At 40.3% G+C, this 17,346-nt stretch overlaps 1 protein-coding gene across 1 annotated transcript; it reads right to left on the reverse strand.

Annotated features, from left to right (window-relative positions):
• Positions 1–298: 298 nt before the first annotated feature.
• LAPTM4A (lysosomal protein transmembrane 4 alpha) lies at positions 299–13,390 on the reverse strand. The gene is made up of 7 exons (XM_065681697.1): positions 13,195–13,390; positions 5,978–6,098; positions 4,394–4,470; positions 4,156–4,278; positions 2,865–2,960; positions 1,601–1,699; positions 299–1,081 (listed from the first exon to the last, which is right to left on the reverse strand). The coding sequence occupies exons 1-7, from the start codon at positions 13,291–13,293 to the stop codon at positions 1,007–1,009; spliced, it is 690 nt and encodes a 229-aa protein (XP_065537769.1). The 5' UTR covers positions 13,294–13,390; the 3' UTR covers positions 299–1,006.
• Between the last annotated feature and the right edge of the window lie 3,956 nt (positions 13,391–17,346).

The following is a 17,346-nucleotide window of genomic DNA, read 5'->3' on the forward strand; positions in this document are numbered from 1 at the left end:
AATTTGCCCTGAGAGCCTGAAGCTTCCAGTACAATTCCCTTTTCCTTGTTTGGTTGCTACTTACACATAAGCCAGAAGACAACTGAGTACATGACCTGCAAAGGCTGCAAATTGAACATAATACCTCAAAGGGAATCCCCATTCTCCACTCACAGGAAGACATCTGCTGAAGAAGACACCAGCCACTAAACAACCCATAGGAAGCTCATGTACATGAACCTGCATGTATGTGGGACCACTTGCAGCACACTGAAACACAAAGCCCAAACCCAACAGACAGACCACGTGAGGCTACTGGTAAATGTTTTGTAAAAGATTTATTTAAGTATCCTTTATCACAAAGAGGAAAATACATATAAGATTAGAAGCATGCAACCATCTTCACATTTCTATTTATTTTTCTTGCATTTGCAGCACATGGTAATAGACATCCTGTGCCACCCTCACTTCTTCCTGAAAACTACTATGTTTCAAGACATGGGATAAACAAAAAAACACAATGAAGGTAAGATAACATATCAGGAAAGTGCATAGTAAAAAAAGTCACATATATACCACATTCAAACCCTGTCCCACTCCAGAAACTGGATAAAGGCAAACTGTCATATTGCTGCACGACCAGATTGTCTTTATGACCTACTTTACAAAAAAAATTAATATAAATTAAGGGCATGATCCTGCAGACACTTATAATTGTGGCTAACTTCAATCGCAGATTGGCTCAGTTGGTATCATTAAAAGCCACAAGTTAGTCGCATGCATAAGTTCTTGCAGTATAAGGCCCTAAGGCAATAAAATGTTTAAGAGCATTAAGGAGAACAAAAATTAAAGCAAACAAAAATCACTCTCAGATGTGTTTTGCTTAGTAAAGTTTGTATCAAACAGTTTAAACAGAACAGTTTGCTCCTAAAGCCCTGAATATTTCTATTACTTAAGCAGTTTTGCAAGATTAAAAGACAAAACTCCCAGGAAGCTGGTACAGATGTTCATCAACATAAAAATTGCTTCAGGCAGGTATGTAGGGAGGTGGAGGTTCCTTCTCGGGCATCTTCACTGCCATTTCATAGGTGGGCAGAACATACTGAGGAGAAGACATTTTGAAGAGATTAATGTAGCGGTTTAGGAAAAAAAACAAACCCCCAAAATAACAAAAGCATTGTTGCCCCACCAGCAACTTAACCCTCTGTTGCAGGTAAATGTTAAAGAAGGATTTGCTGCTGTTTTCAGTAAGATAGTGATGAAGTGGAAGAAGGTGTAACCATGTTTACTGCTCTGCTGAACCTAACCAAAGGTCATCCATTCCACCCCACCACCTCTTGGTTTTGCAAAGCAGCAACGAAGAATTTGACTGGTGTCATCAGAAAGCTGCACTACAAGAACATTCAAAGACTCCTCTCTATAAAGCCTCCTACTTTATGCACTGCAAGACTGTAACTGAAAAATAACCCACCATAACATCAGCTGCTTTTAACTTTTTTTTGATCTTTCTAGTCTTTGTTTAGAAAGCTGGACAAGGGTTGTAAACATATATGATACAGTGTTTTTTCTACTTGAAAATGAAACAATACAGGTTCCTTTTATCTCAAAAGAGAGGTTTTACCTGTGGAGGAGCTTCAAAAGCTGGGTACACAGCTATCTCTGGCAAATTTCTGTTGTTGATGTATTTATAGCAGTTCCATACACAGTTAATCAGATATGCCTAAAAGAAGAGAAATTTCTCTTTTTAAAGACCTTACACAAATTAACTGATTCAGAAATTAGATGCTGGCTGAGATTCATATGACAAAAAGGAGCATAAATCAACTTAGTCAACACATCCCCAAAGCACAGTTGCCATTTCCCAGATGTAGCCACACACCTATGTTGTTCCCCATTTAGCTCCTGCTATCACAATGACTCAGAGCATGAGCCACAGGTTTTAGCAAAAGAATTCACAGATCCATTCAGCTAATCTATCTGCCTCAGCAGTGCTGGCTGAATTAATCCTCAACTGGCTTGTACTTCTGTGGATATCAGTCCAAACTTGCCACAAGGAAGACGAGAAGGAGGAGGAGGAAAACAGACTAGCACAATCCTACTCATCCCTGAGATAACATTGCTACTTGTCCAACTGCCACTGAGAAAAAGAGGGCACAAACACACAACTGGGAAAGGCAAGAAGATGGCAGAGCAGAGTAGCCTGGACTTTCAGTTTGCACTAACTGCTGCAGAAAGACATCCTGTCATGTTGTGTAGATTATTACATTTTTTATTATTATCATCTGTATAACAATAATCTCTCAATTTTTCATTGTCGGGCTAGCACGTGGTTATACACAAGGTACTGAATTTTCTAATCACTACGAAAATCTACCGTATTAGGCTTCCACTCCCCCAGTGAGACATTCCTCTTGGAAAAAGTATAGATGATTAGGAAAATTTTTTTATTACTTTTTTTTTTCTTAAATACAATATGAATGCAATAAAGGAATATTGTCATGGCCAACGTATATTACCAACTCATTTCTCTAACCTGCTTTGTCAGCACAACAGTTTTTGTAATTCAAATGAATGCCTCTGTATTTAGATTTACAATAAGAAAATAACTGGCAATATCACCCTTCAGTAGATAGAAGGATGCAGCTCTGAACTAACCTATGCATTTCCTCCTTCCACTGCCTTCCTTCACTTCCTTCATTCACCCCTGGTTTGTTAGGCACAGTGAGTGACAACATCAAGCACTGGGAATTAACTCAGACTGATAAAATCTTTATATAGTAACTCATGGTTAAGTTTTAACCTCACAGACTCATGGTTAAGTTTTAACCTCATAGACTCATGGTTAAGTTTTAAACTCACAGACTCATGGTTAAGTTTTAACTTACCTTTAAGATGATAAATAAAGCAAAGACCACCAAAACAATAAACAAGAGACAGCTGGAGTCCAAGGCAAGAAGATCATCTTTGTAAGGGAAATCCGGCTAGTTAAAAAGAAATAAGGAAGGGAGAGAAAGGGAACAGATAAGCATGAACACCACATAGTAACACATATGACAGGACATCCAGACCACACCAAATCCAATCAAACTCTTGCATAAACTACTCTCCCACAAACAAAGAGCTCTGTTTCTCACTAGTTTCTTCTCTATCCTCCCATGAAGCACAGTATTCATACTACCTGTCCTGCAAGAACAGGTCACTTCAGAGAAGGGCTACCTATACAGCAGCCTTGTACTATGCCTCTACTCACTTCCTCAACCTCATGCTGATACAAATATCCATGAAATTTCCTTTTTAACAGCTGTAGCACAACATTTGTACCTGTGGTCCCCTACAAGTCTTTAATGACTTGCATGTTGATTACCTCCTGAAAGTCCAACAGTAAGTTACATGAGTGCAAAGTAGAATGCAAGAATTTGCCCAAGCTTCAGAAGAGCTAAAACAAAGAATTTGTGAGTTTCACTCTTCTGTTTCCCTGACCAGAGTAACAAAGCCTCTCTTCAATACAATTTTTTTAATCTGTTTTAAAAAGTATTTTTTAACATCTACTTGAACAAATCTAAACACCAGCCAGAAAGAACTTGTAATCCCCATTAACTCAGCGTATTCTACCCATTGAGTCTTCTTGCAGTTAAAATACAGGCACTGTTAATGAAAACTCTGTTACAGTTTCCTTAGAAGATACTGTTGCAAAATAAGAAGAGCCATGCAGAACCTAAAAGGGAACCCTCAGAATCTCAGATTCCATCCCATAATCATGTAGGATCCTATATAGCTACCCTTATCTATGCTTTTCTTCCCTTTCCCCACCAAATAAGCATCAACACATTTTCAATCTGCAGGAGCAAACCTATGGTAGAACCACATTGCTTAAAGGGTCACAAACATTATTGTTTTGAGTACAAATGCAGCAAAGACAGTTTAAATCAACAATTCCCACCACAATTCTTTCTTTACTCTCACTGGCTTTCCTTCTAGGGAACAATGACACTTTCAGCACTTCCACCTCTGTTAAGGTCTCCTTCTCATAACCACCCTAGCACTCATCCCCTGTGGCTGCTGTAGTCTGAATTCCTCATTCTTAGGCACAGGAAAGTAACTATAGCTCAGTCACACAATTAAACCAAAGTTTAATTTCAAATGTAAAGTATCAACTGAGGCTGAACAAACACTTACCAACTGATCCAGGTAATCCTTGATTCTGGGCAGGTAGGTTAGAGAACTGATGGCAACCAGACAGCTGAGCACAAAGTCAAAGAGTTGGTAACAGAAGAAGGGGATGAGCCAGCCTACACGATGCTAAGAAGAGGAAAAAAAAAGAGGAAAAAAAAATATATATATGTGACACCCTGGAAGATACTCAGTTAAAAATTCAAGTAGGAAGTTTTAAACCAGGGGCTATAAACATACTTACAGCGATAGCACCATACACCATCATTGCACTGATTGTGAACATGAGGAGGGAGATTGCAAACAGAACACAGGCATTTTCTGCATTAAAAGAAAAGTAATAATCACCAGTCATTTCCTGTAGCTGTCACACTGCATCTGACAGATACCTGAGCTCTATCCATCACTAGGTTCTGCTCTCAACAGTTACATTTGTGCAAACGAGCAGCAGCAGAACCAAGTAAGTCTCACTTCTATCAATGGGAGAAGACCTGTTTCAAGAAAAGAAGGCATCTGTAAAAATCTCTCTGCCTTAATCAAAAGCCTGAACAAAGCTCAGATACATGAGTTAAAAGCCTGACATAGACCGATAGTAATGCAACATAAAGATGCTGATTTGCGGTATACACCAGTGCTAAAATTATGTGGGTGATTATCTTTACAACTGGAAAGAATTTTAAGTAAAGCCAACCCAGTATCAACCTTTACACTTTAAAATGGTTTGACTATATAATTCAGTCATTGGCAGCAGGAGTAGCACTGTTCCTTCAGTAACAGTAAGGAAAACAGGAAATCACTGCGTGGAAGGTATCCCATTATTTACAAGAAAAGGCAGTTGAACAGACACCAAGTGGTAGCAGAATCCAGGACACTCAGGGAAACTGAATGATAAAGATTCTCCCTGTGCATCACAATTACTGATGACAGAAGCACAGCTGCTTTCCGCAAGTTAGATTATACTCACTCTCATACAGCAAGCACAGTTTACATTTTTAAACACAGAGAAAGAAACCAGTTTGAGAGTCTATAGATGTGGTAAGTTAATGTTTTTAGCAATGATGAAGCCAAACTGTTGTGGTTCCCATGCTTGGATGAGATGATGTGAGAACCGTAACTTTCTAGTCTGCAACTGATTTGAGAAGATACAATGCAGAAGCAGTCATTTACCGAATTCCGTACAAGATAATATCTACACACATAGACGGCATCAAGAAGGAGGTCCTCCCATGACCAAAATACACTGCATTGATCAGGAAACCCTAAGTACTCAGCAATAAGCAGCAAGTACTGTTACTCACAATATCCACATGGCACAATCAAAACTGTAATATCCCTTCATGCATACAAAACTCTCTGGCCTATATCCTAACATGGGAAACAAGAATCCTAGAGTCAAAGGCACATGATAGCCATTTTACACTAAAGTATTTCAGTCATATAAGCTTAAGGCTACCAAGAACACCAACACTCATTACTGAAAATGTGACATTTTACATGTATCTCCTTTAATTTCATCTGAAATCTTGGCAGGTGTTTGGCCCCTTTTCCACTCTCATTACTAGCAAACTCAAGATACAGTCACAGGTCAGAATTGAGAGATCCTCAAGCCAGATCATGAATAATTAACATGAAGACTATAAAACAGACTCTCAAACCCTCAAAACAGTCGTGTAGAACAACTCAATCCCAGAATAATTAAAAAGAACTTCAGACAACAAGACAACCATATTAAAAAGCTGTATGAATATCTTACACATGTAGTGTAAGGCAAATACACCACGATACTGCATGCTTTATTTCTAATCAGACAACAGAGTTGTACACCTACCAGCCATTCTCTCAGAAGCATAGTAATTTCCGATGACTTCATAGTGGATATCAACCGTTGGCACTGTATTTGGATGAGTCACCTCTACCGTCAGCAAGATGCCCATCAGCAAGTTCACCACCTGAGAAGGATCACAGTTACCTAAAGGTTATTTATGTTGCAACAGCTATGAGCTTCTCAAGGACACACTAACAAGACTTTTACTTTAGTTAGAAAGAATCTTTGCTTTACCTGTATGTGGGGGAAAAAAAAAAAAAGAATAAAAACACCCAACACAGAACTGAATTTACAATAGTTTCAAGATGGTTTAGTTAAACTACTATCAAAACAACCAGAAGAGCACTGAACACTTGCTAGTTTTAATGAATCACAACTAAACAACTTTGCAAATAAACAGGATGGATAGGGTTTGTAGAGAGCAAATAATATAGTTTAAATGATGTTACATGATGAATGCAGAGATCCATGAACCAGAAAACTGGAAACAGTTAAAGAGGCCCGGAAGGAAACAGACGCAACAAGGAACACTTGGAAAGAGTTTCTGCTTTCTACAACAAATTGCAAAGCAGAGTTAACTCAATGCACAAATACGGTACTGTACCCTTCTCTCAGACAGCACTGAGGGGGAAGGCAGAACGAGGCAATGTGTAAGCATCACACAGTAAATACTGAGAGCATGAGGAAAAACTTCCACTACAGCTCTGATCAAATGTAGCTTGCTTCTTGGTCTCTTCCAAGAAATAGTAGTTTAATACAAGGAGTGAACACACATATAGATGTCTCTCCCCTCGCATTTTGTTACATACCAGAAATGCTTTCAGTACTAGTAAGCTCAAGAGAATCAAAAGTAGCTTAAGATTCTGGAGAGAGGGGGGAAAAAAAAAAAAAAGAAAAAAAGGAAAAAAAAACAAACCAAAAAAACCCCACGGCTTCACAGCATTTATAACCTATTCAAGACTTACAGGGCACAGTTTCTGTTACTAGTATGTGGAGAGACATGCCAAAGGTTGCGTAACAAAAAGAAGTGTAATGGTGGCATTTTGAAGCTGCCAATCGGTATTCAGTGCAGGCACCACCAGCAGGATCTTTTACAATTAGCCTCAAGAGAAAATAACCAAACTGGTTTGCAGTTCCTTACAACTTACACATATCTGCCAGGTAATTGTTCTTACACTGGCTTGGTTCCAGGAGTTAATGATAACAGTAGTGGCTACACACATTCACAAAAGTTTTCAGTGAGGTAAAAAAAAATCCTTTTAAATGGTCAAAAGCTTTATCTTTTAAGACTTAAGAGTTCCTATCATCAAAATTCACTGCTGCTACCAGGTTTTGGTTTTCGTTGGTTTTTTGCCCCCCCCCCCCCCCCCCCATTAAAATAGGATTTTTGTTTGGTTTAGTTTTAGGGTTTTGTGTGTCTTCCCCCCCCAAGGTTTAGAGCTATCATGGCAATCAGCTTGCTTACTCTTTCTACTAAGAAGAGCCTTTCAGTGAAATCAAAGCTGATCACTCTGTAGAAATGTTATCATATCATCATGTATTATACAAACTTATTAGAAATTCCAGGTACTTTCAGCCACTTGTATCCTCCATTTTATGCCTTGGAATGTAAAAATACAGTAACTAGTACAGCTGCCAGTGAAGAACTAAGTTTAGACACCAACATCTTTAGCCTTGAAACAAGCATATTTTTCCCCCTCACAACACACTTCCTTCAGGGCTTACTGTCAGGTTGTTCATCTGCCACTTGGCTAAATCTTGGATTTTGCTTCCCCATTATTCAAGTGCATAGAATACTACATTCTCTCACTATTCCCATTTCATCCTTCTCTACTCTGGCTTTCTGCTCTCAAGGTATTTTCAAGGCTTCTATTTCCTCCTCTCAAAGTAAACCAGCAGTTTTGACCTACACTTTGGGAAGTAACTTCCTGCTCTATACCTGTTTTAAAAAGCCTATGTCAAGATTCAGATCTCTGGCAGTTGAAGCACTGATTTCTACTTCATAAAACACAAAGAGGCACATTCATTTATTGTTTATACACAGCCAAAATTATAATTGAAACAGTGATGAAGTTCAGGACGAAATTCAATTACTAGTTAAATACCAAGTTTTACTTCCATGATAGGCAGTCTGCCTCAAGGCAAAGAGCAAGCAGAACTTGAATTAACATAGAAGTACTGAAGAACCTGAATGCCTTGGAATGATGAGACTGATCCCACATCTGTTGCTTTTTAATCCTATTTTCATTCTATCCATGGTCCCAATTTAGCATACTGAAGTCCTTTGCAATTTTCACTAGTTACTGAGTGCAGTTTTAAGTATTACTTTATTTTCTCAGCCTGAAATGTCATGAAGGAAAATAGAAAATTAAAGAGTTGTTCAAAATCCTATCTATTAGGATCAGTGAGAGAGAATAAAAATAGTAACTTAAAAACAACAAGAAACCCAAAGCTCTGCCAATAAACACCCCAGGGTTTCCAGGACTCCATTACTACTATTTGTCAATCACATCACAGCACTGAGCAATTCATCATATTCAATATATAGATTTCAACTATGAGTAACCAACAACTCAAAATTAGTAGTCCTTTTAAGCACAAAGCCAGAACCTGCACTTTAATCACCAACATTCTTCTTTCACAGAAGCTTGATTTAACAGCAAGACCACAGTGTGACTAGCAGCAAGAGTATGGTTTGAATTGCAAGGCATCATCAGAGCTTCAACGAACATACTCACTGTGAATAAAATATACGTTCACAAATGGCATACATGGGGAAGTCAGAAAACACAGCACAGGTAAGCATCAGTGTAAACTGAAGATTATAACCACCATCCCCTTAAGAGTTGACAAATCCAACTTGGTGAACAGTGCCCCATTCTGAAGTGATACCTCAGGAGACCCAGCAGTCTCCAATGTAGTCTTTTTCGTTAGAAAGTGGGGAAAAAAAAATAAAAATGAAGTATCAAATGGTTGAATGATTGAATGATGTTCAAATTCTTATTCAAAAGATGACTCCACTAAGATGAAAAAATTTAGTCTTGTAGTAATTTCAGAAATTTATTTTGCCATTATAATTGGGATAACTGATCTTAAAGTTTCATGTAGCTTATATCAAAATTAAAAAATACAGTATCTGGTATTAAAGTAGAAAGTTAGCTTTTTTTGTTACAAACTGGCAACAGAAATATTCTCTCCCCATATGATCAGAACTCAGATGGCTGTGGGATAGGCATTATCTTTTCAATCAGTGAGCTGTACCTCCATGGTATACACTTAAAACCCAATTATGCAAGTGCTTTGTCTCTCTGGCCGCCTGAGCACAAAGTCCAGGTTTCCTCAAGCACTCTAAGTAACTAAAAGTCTTGGACATAAACAAGAATTCAACTTATAATTTGCTTATTCCCTTTTATGAGCGAGAAAGAAGAAAATTGCCTTGCGCTACTCCACCTTCTCATCTTTCTCATCTCTGACTTTCCCTGTGTTTTTCCTTGAACATGCTTCTGAAGAAACAAACCAAAATGGGGGTTTTATTTTGTTTTTTAACTATACTGAAATAATAAAAATAATAATTTTAAATGGGGTGCTTCAGACCTTCTAGCACTTTCAAGATTAGGTTGGGACCAGTTACATTTCTTCATTTCTGGTGACCTTGTTCAGTGAACAAATGACTCGAGATCCTCCTCAGCCTCCTGCTAACCAGTAGCAACTGCATCATTTTGATTCCATCGCTGAAGTTTGCTGCCAGAATGAAACAGCCACTCCCTCCAAAACAATGCTAGTACTTTTGGAGTGTTTATTGAACTCTGATCTGACTTTTGCTAGCACAGTGTTCATGCTTCCGGTTTCTGGAAAACACTGTGCCTAGTAAGAAAGTTTACAGGAAGAAACAAACTCCAAAACCACACATTTGCAATTACGGAGCTAGGAATAGGAGGTTTCTTTTTTTTTTTTTTTTTTTGTTGCAGAGTAAACCAAACTATATTAGCACAGGAACTTCAGTATGAGTATGCTAGAAACATTCTTAATTCATCTTTTTGCACGTACAGCTTTATGTATTTATCAGAAACAGCAGCACGTACACCAAAGCATGCTTAAAAGACACAGTCTGACCATATAGCGTCAACAGCAGACATTTTATAAGATAATGTCTTTGCTCTCTCTAGACTCACTAAAGTACACGATAAGGACAGTGATACAATAGGTTTAGTGAGGAAACAAGTTAATTAGCTGCAAGGCTTGTAAGTACACAAATAAGCAAGGAATAGGAAAATGGCTAAAGAAACTTACATAAGAATAACACACATGTATTAAGTAGCCAAAACTCCTATCTTACTAAAAAGATCTGGAGTAGACTGCTATGTGACTCCATTTTGTGTTTGGTATCAAATTCCTTCAGGACTGCTCAGCACAAGAACAAAGTCTATCCAGTAAGTAAAAGCTGACCAAGATTTTCAGTAACATGAAGCTATTGTTGAACTTAGCATTCTCCCCCACCAAAAAGCTACCTCCCTTGTAAAACAAACAAACAAAAAATAAACTCAAAAAACCCCACCCTAAAATAGTTACTACTATTTGTCCCACTACAACTTTCAAGCACTAATTATTAAATTAATTTAGACATACTTATCATAAGCTAGTGTCTGAAAGACTAAAGTTAGTGACACACTTAAACACTGCATTAATTACCTTAACATGCCCTAGGCCATTTAATTTTTTTTTTTGTCAGCAGAAAAAAAAAAGTTTAATTACCACTGTCCAAATCATACTTAGCCTTCAAAAGGTATGAATTATAGTTGAATTCAGATTTAAAGCATTAGGCAAGACCACCTAAGGCTTCATGGAAACCTTACTTATTTCAGCTCAAACAGCTAACAGTTGTCAGATTTAAGAGTTATCACCTTTTCCCAGCTGAGAGCTGTAAAGAAATGGGTAAATATCTTCAATACGCAGTTAAGGTGATACAGTTTATAGAAAAAGCGCAGCTGTGAAGTACTTCACATGCACACTGCTACCCTGAACTCACTATGTTCTTCCCTTCTAGCAGCCTGAATCTGTTGCAGTTGCAAGAGAACAAAGCAACACTCCAGCTCTGAAGCCATCAGCCTCATCAACAACCCCACATACTTTCCACTGCCGGTCCATAAGTACTACAAATACTTGCAGAGATTCAGGCAGGAGGGAGAGGTTCTGCATCCAAGCAACAAGATGAAACGGAAGCACAGCAAGAGAGGTAGAAGCTGTAAGTACTACTGGGTCTATGGCCATAGGAAACACATCCCTGCCCACCATTCCACAAAGTTCCTGGGTTTCTAGATAACTCCTGCAAGCAGAAAAGGAAAGTAGAGAAGGCAGAAGTTTTGTAACAAGAATGAGTGCCTCTTCACTGTTAACAACTTCTGCTTCTGCTTGAGGTACCAGAAGCATATTATTGATCTCTCTTCCACCAGCACGGGGTAAAACCTCTGGAGGGTCTGCAGGTTTCCAGAACAAGTCTGCTGTTCAGTACTGCAGCAGACCTTACATTTCTGTTTTACATGAACTAATAACAGAACTTAATAAAGACCACAACCGGTTTGTCTTTTTTTTTCCAATTTCCTTTTGAAAAAGGAAAAAAAAAACAACAAAAAAAAACCCCCAAACAAAAAAAAACAAAACAAAAAAAAAACAAACAAAAAAAAAAGAACAGCAACAAACACACCCCCCCCCCCAGACCAAAACAAAACCCCTTTCCCAGAGTTTTGGTACACTTCCCACCACCCACCTTGCTTTTTCTTCCACTCCACTCTCCTGCCATTTTATTGTTTGCCTATAATTTATTTTTTTATCAGTGGAACTACTAAGATGGAAAAAAAAAAAAGACTCCACGCATATATTTGCTGAAAATAAACCATAAACTCTGCAAACTTCAAGCCCCCACACTGCCTGCAAAAGCAATTTCTGTACATGGCTCCTTTATATCAAGGCATGAAAATTCAGTATTCTCTTACTTTTACAATCTGGGGAATAATAAAGGAGAACACAGGCTTTGGTTACAGCTTCAGGAAAACAGAGAAGGTATGATGTAACAGTTTTAAACTATCCTCACATTTTTTACAGCCCATGGGGGTAAGGGGAAGATAAAAATGAGGAAATGACTTCAGTAAAGAGGAACTCAGCTCACCTCCAAGAGAACTAAGGGAAGTTAACACTCCATGCCTTAACTTGCTGGTACTATTGTGAAAACGGTATTTCACTCTACTACAAAAATACCCCTTTAACATTTCAGCTCCACCACCACAGCACTCTCTCAGGAAAAGCACCCACCAGCCAGAAAACAAGAGGTGTTTTGGAAACCAAATCTGTTTGTATTACCCCTCTGTGTTGAGAATACAGAGTACCAAACAACTGGAACTTGTCGAAAAGCTTTGTGGACAGCTTTTCAACAAGTGGAAGCCATGCTCATTTTGAAGACCTTCACCTTCCTTTCAGAGGTTAAACACTACTCAGGGGAACCACATCTTAGAATTATAAAATCACAGAATGTTTGGCTTGGAAGGGGCCTCAAAGCTCATCCAGTTCCAATCCCCCTGCCACAGGCAGGGACACCTTGTACTGGACCAAGTTGCTCAAAGCCCCGTCCAGCCTGGCCTTCAACTCTTCCAGGGACAAGGCAGGCACAACTTCCCTGACATACCCAAATTCTAGTCTCCCCAGACATGTCCTCTCTTACCAAGGATACGTTCAGGGCTGCCTGAAACATAACGAGTCCCTATCCCTCCAATCCAAGAAAAGTAACAAAACCCCTCAGAGACACATTAAGATGCCCTGAGCTCCCACTTCATTTTCTTTCCCTAGCCACCACAGATGAGGCCGCTGAGGAATAACTGTGTTAGGCAAGACAGAAACACACGCCGCTCGAAACCCGCGGATGACTGCAGGAAACCCGTGCAGCTTCCCCCGCCAGGAGCAGCAGGAGACACAGCCGACTCCCGAGCAGGGACTACTGCCCCGGGGAGGAGACAAGCAGCCCCGCTGCGCCCATGCCCACGACCCACCGCAGCCCCGCCGCAGCCCCTTCAAGACCCCCACCCGGACGCATGCGCGCCGCCCCACACCCGCGCAACAAGGCCGGGCAAAGGCCCAGCTCCACGCATGCGCACTGCCCACTCATCTCCCTTCCCCCCCCCGCCCATGGCCGCTCCCTCAGCGGCTCCGTGCCCCCAGCGCCGGGCTCTCACCATGTACCAGGTGCCCAGGATGATGGTGCCGGTGCGCACATGGCAGCACCCACAACAGCGGGTACTGTAGAAGCGGTCCCGACTGCGCTTGAAAGTCATGGCGGCGGCGGCGGCGGCAGCAACAAGGCCGACTTCCGTCCTGCCTGCAAACCTACGACTCACCCTCGCTAGCCACTTCCCCTCTAGATGAGAGCCATAAAACCCCCGCGCACTCGTCACCGCCGCTCTGACCAATCAGTCTCCGCGAGGGGAGTTCCCGGGGGAGGGCTTACGCGTTGCCGCGGCAACAGGAGACTGGCGGAGCCGCAGGCCAATCAGAGCACCGCTGGGCGCGCTGCCGTGTCGCTTACCTGCCGCGGCGGGGTGGGGTGCATGTCTTGCGTCGCGTCTCATGGCGGCCCGCGCGGCGGATTTCTCTCGGCCCCTTATTCCCCTCGGGGCTCTACTGGGGCACGGCTCCGGTGCTTCCTCGCGCAGTGCCAGTGAAGGCTGGCCGGGGCAAAGAGTCAGTTGTGGCCTCCGAGTAGGCAGCTAAAGCCCTAAGGGGAAGATTGTGTTGCCCAGCGACAGCCCCTTCCACGAAAAACGGGAGGAGTTGTCTCCCGAAGTGGCTTGCTTTGAGATGCTACCAACCTTCCATGGCTTTGGCTGAAGTCCAGCCAGTACTGTACGGGGTTTAATTCGTTTAAACTGTTCTTTTGCTTTAATTTCTTGGATTAAATGATTTATATTTTGTGTTACATGCTAAGAGGATATGTGATAAAAGGGTAAATAGAGTTTTAGCCTTTACTCTTTGTGAGCCAAAGTCCCTGTAGATGAATGGGTAATAATAACAGCGCATTAGTCACACTGAAAATTGCAGGTGCTGCCAGATGTGTGTATTAATTAGAAACAATGTGTATAAATTGAAGTGCTGCCTTCTTATGTGTATGGGGTAAGAGGTTGCTCCACCACTTGGACACCAGGTCACCTGTTCCCACATGGAGCGAGACCTATAAACTTCCCCCAGCTCAGGGGCAGCTGATGGTTTTTGCAGACCTGAGCTGTTGATACAGATACGCACACAGTTTATTTTAACCCTGGTGCAGCTGCAATTATTTCCTTCTTGGCCTTGTACAACCACCACTCCTAGATCTGTAAGTATTTGCTGTGCTTATATACACAAAGATGTATGTCATTTGTTGGTATTAATACTGAGTTTCCTCACTATGAACGATGAGAAGGTAATGAGAGTGACTGTACTTGTTCTTTTGATATATTCCAGATCCTACAATTAACACATTGTTTTAGCTACTTAGTCTATTTTTAAACATGAGCTGTTGCTGAGTTGATTGTCTTTATTTACTTAAAGGCTTTAAAACTGACCTTTTTATTTTAAATCCCCTGTGTTCTATTTTTCTTCCTTAGGGCATATATCATTTTTGAATAAACATATTGTAAGTGCTGCTAAGACTGCTCTAATGATCCTATTATAAACTATTGTTTATTTCTTTAATGCTGCTAATGTTCTAAGCCCTGTGCACAGATGCTTAATTATCAACACTGATTTAGTATAGCGAAACCAGACTGACTTTAATCAATACGCATGCATGCATGTAAATAAATAGAAAAGGAATGTGCATTTTGTTGTAACCAGTCATTTAATAAATCAGTTTTCTCACAGATGGCTTGGGAAGCCAAAGCGAACTATATGCCTGAACTTACTACATTGTTCCTGCAAAGCTGAGCAGCTCTCCCTCCTGTTGAGGAGGGTTCCCCTGTGAAAGAGGAATCCTTAGGACCGGCTAAGAGAAAGCAGTAACCTCTTGCTTGAGTTTGGGCATCCACTTGGAAACACCTAGATTCCATTCCCAAGTGAAATGGCTTGCGAGGGCAAGTGTTCCCATGAAGATCTTGCAGTTGGACACTTTGCCTTGACTGGCATCGCTGGCAGCTCTCATGTCAGGTTCAGATCTTCAGGGCTATTTTCATGAGATGAAAGAACTCTTAATTAAGTGTTCATATCTCTGTCAGCCAGGCTCAGAATAAAAATTGATGTGATTCCCTTGAGTTTCACTGCTTGTTATACCCTGTAGACAACAAAAGACACTTAGAAGAATAATGTGAATGTCATTTAACATCACAAAGCAGCTTTCTACAGCAAGATAGACTGATGTTGAAATATTGAGTGTGCATAAAAAAAAAAAACAAAAACCACTCTCCACTTTCTCCACCCTCAAAAAAAAAAACAATTAAAATAGTATTTTGAGAATGACTTCCTTGTTTCCTGTACTTTAGAGAAGAGAGAATAGGTTAATGATTTTAGTCCTACCCTCTGTGAAAGACTCCAGTTCTTCCATGCCACAGGCAGCCCAGATGACCTCAGGCAAGAAACCTTGTTCTCAGAGCCTTAATTCTGTCATTTTTCCTGGTTCAGAGAGGTTTTGTGAGGCTAAATGTTTTAAAAATTCTGAAGGACTCCACTAATGGACATGGCAGCCAGAGAAAATCTCAGAGAAACAGCAAGTACTGATGATAAACTTTCCTTCCCAGATAGCAGAGCGACCTTGACATTGCAGGACCAAATCATCCACTTCCACAACAGTGAGAGCAGAAAGCCCTACACACTCTGCAAGGGAGAAGCAGCTGCAAAAGAATTATTCAGATTCCTTTACCAGCAAGGCACTTAACTCCTTCCCTTTCAGCCTTTGGGGAGAGAACGAGTTTTGATATCACGGTGTTCCTCATTAGCCCAACTAGTTAGGTCTTTCAAAATCCATATCTAGACAGGAGATTTGAACTTCCGTCTTGAGAGGGCCTGGCAATTTTCTACCAAACATGTTAGTTTTTAATAATAATATTTTAAAATAATACATGTGACAGCAGAGCAGTTAGGATCGGGCAAATGAGATGCCAGGATCCATTCTCCTTCAGCTGCTTCAAAAAGCTGAGTTCAAAACCTGCAAGATGTCAGAATAACAGAGCACTAAGACTGTTCTACGCTGATTTTTGTAATTTTTGTAAAAGCAAAGCATTAATGTATCAAAAAAGGAAAAACCCCCAGAAATAAATTAATCAGGAGGGAAACTTTCCTGTTGGTGACTCACACAGTGAAATTCTAATGATCCTGAATTCAGCATTAACAAATTTCAACAGGCTTTTTCTCTAAGATGGATTATGCTAGAAGAAAACAAGCTAATTCAAAGATTCAGTAGTTTCTTGCAAGAGATAAGAAAGTAACAAGAATGTATCACATGGAGTTTTGTGGTTATTGGCTTTTACTTTTGTTTACTAAATTAATCAAAATCACTTTGGGGTTCCTAATGTAATGGTCCAGGCTTCTGTAGTTTTCATTGTATTTGAATGCTGTTAATAACATGAGTTATCCTTTACCAGCAAGAGTCAATTTAACTCAGTTCCAGACCTTTTAACTCATAACAGATGGATCAGAAAGTCAGGGTTAGAAAAAGCAGCTAAAATATGACAGCATGACGTAAAACTTCTATTAGCACAAGACTGTGTTTCTGGGTCACTTGCTGTTCGCTCAGCTTTTCTGAATATCAAACATTGAATAAAAATTCTTGTATTCATCGAGAGAACCAGAATCTAATAACTAAAAGAGCTGTGGTTCATTTATAGCAGCCTTCATGCAGCTGAAGAGCTATAAAAATGTCTTAAAATAATGTAATCTAAAATGGTACTTGCAATTTCAGATATCTCAGTACTTTTACATGATGAAAAGTGAGCATTGGACTTCCTGGCAGTCTTCCCTTCCAGCCCTCAGCCCAGACTTGCCTCTCCATGAATCTTGGCACGATGAACAGGAGGAACCTGAGGACCTGGATGCCACCTGCTCAGTGAAGTAGGAAGAGTTACCTTTGGGTGATTGTTATTTCTTTACACAGTGGCTCTTTTAATGGGTTTACAGTTTGAGATGTGGGCAAAGGTTTCCATGAGGAATACAGTGGCAGGCAGCTGATGCTGCCAGAAATGCTCAATAAAGTCATGCATCACATCTCTGTAACTTGCTTCCACCGCTAAAGGAAAATAGTGCATGCAAAGAGCAATCAAAGTTTGACAGGAAATAAAGTTCACCACATTTGTAATACACTCTTGATGGGACAATACCAGGGTCAATTACTGTTAGAGTGGCTTTTTCCCAAGAAGACACAG

Source organism: Lathamus discolor, chromosome 5 (assembly GCF_037157495.1).
Source record: "Lathamus discolor isolate bLatDis1 chromosome 5, bLatDis1.hap1, whole genome shotgun sequence".
Classification (NCBI taxonomy): Eukaryota; Metazoa; Chordata; class Aves; order Psittaciformes; family Psittacidae; genus Lathamus; species Lathamus discolor.

Bases quoted from the DNA above. Each gene is read 5' to 3' on its own strand.
- LAPTM4A (XM_065681697.1), bottom strand. From the start codon at position 13,293: ATGACTTTCAAGCGCAGTCGGGACCGCTTCTACAGTACCCGCTGTTGT. The intron at 4,279-4,393 runs GTAAGTATGTTT...TCCTCTTCTTAG, and splicing joins TGGTGTATGGTGCTATCGCT to CATCGTGTAGGCTGGCTCAT. The intron at 1,082-1,600 runs GTAAAACCTCTC...TCTTCTCCTCAG, and splicing joins CTTTTGAAGCTCCTCCACAG to TATGTTCTGCCCACCTATGA.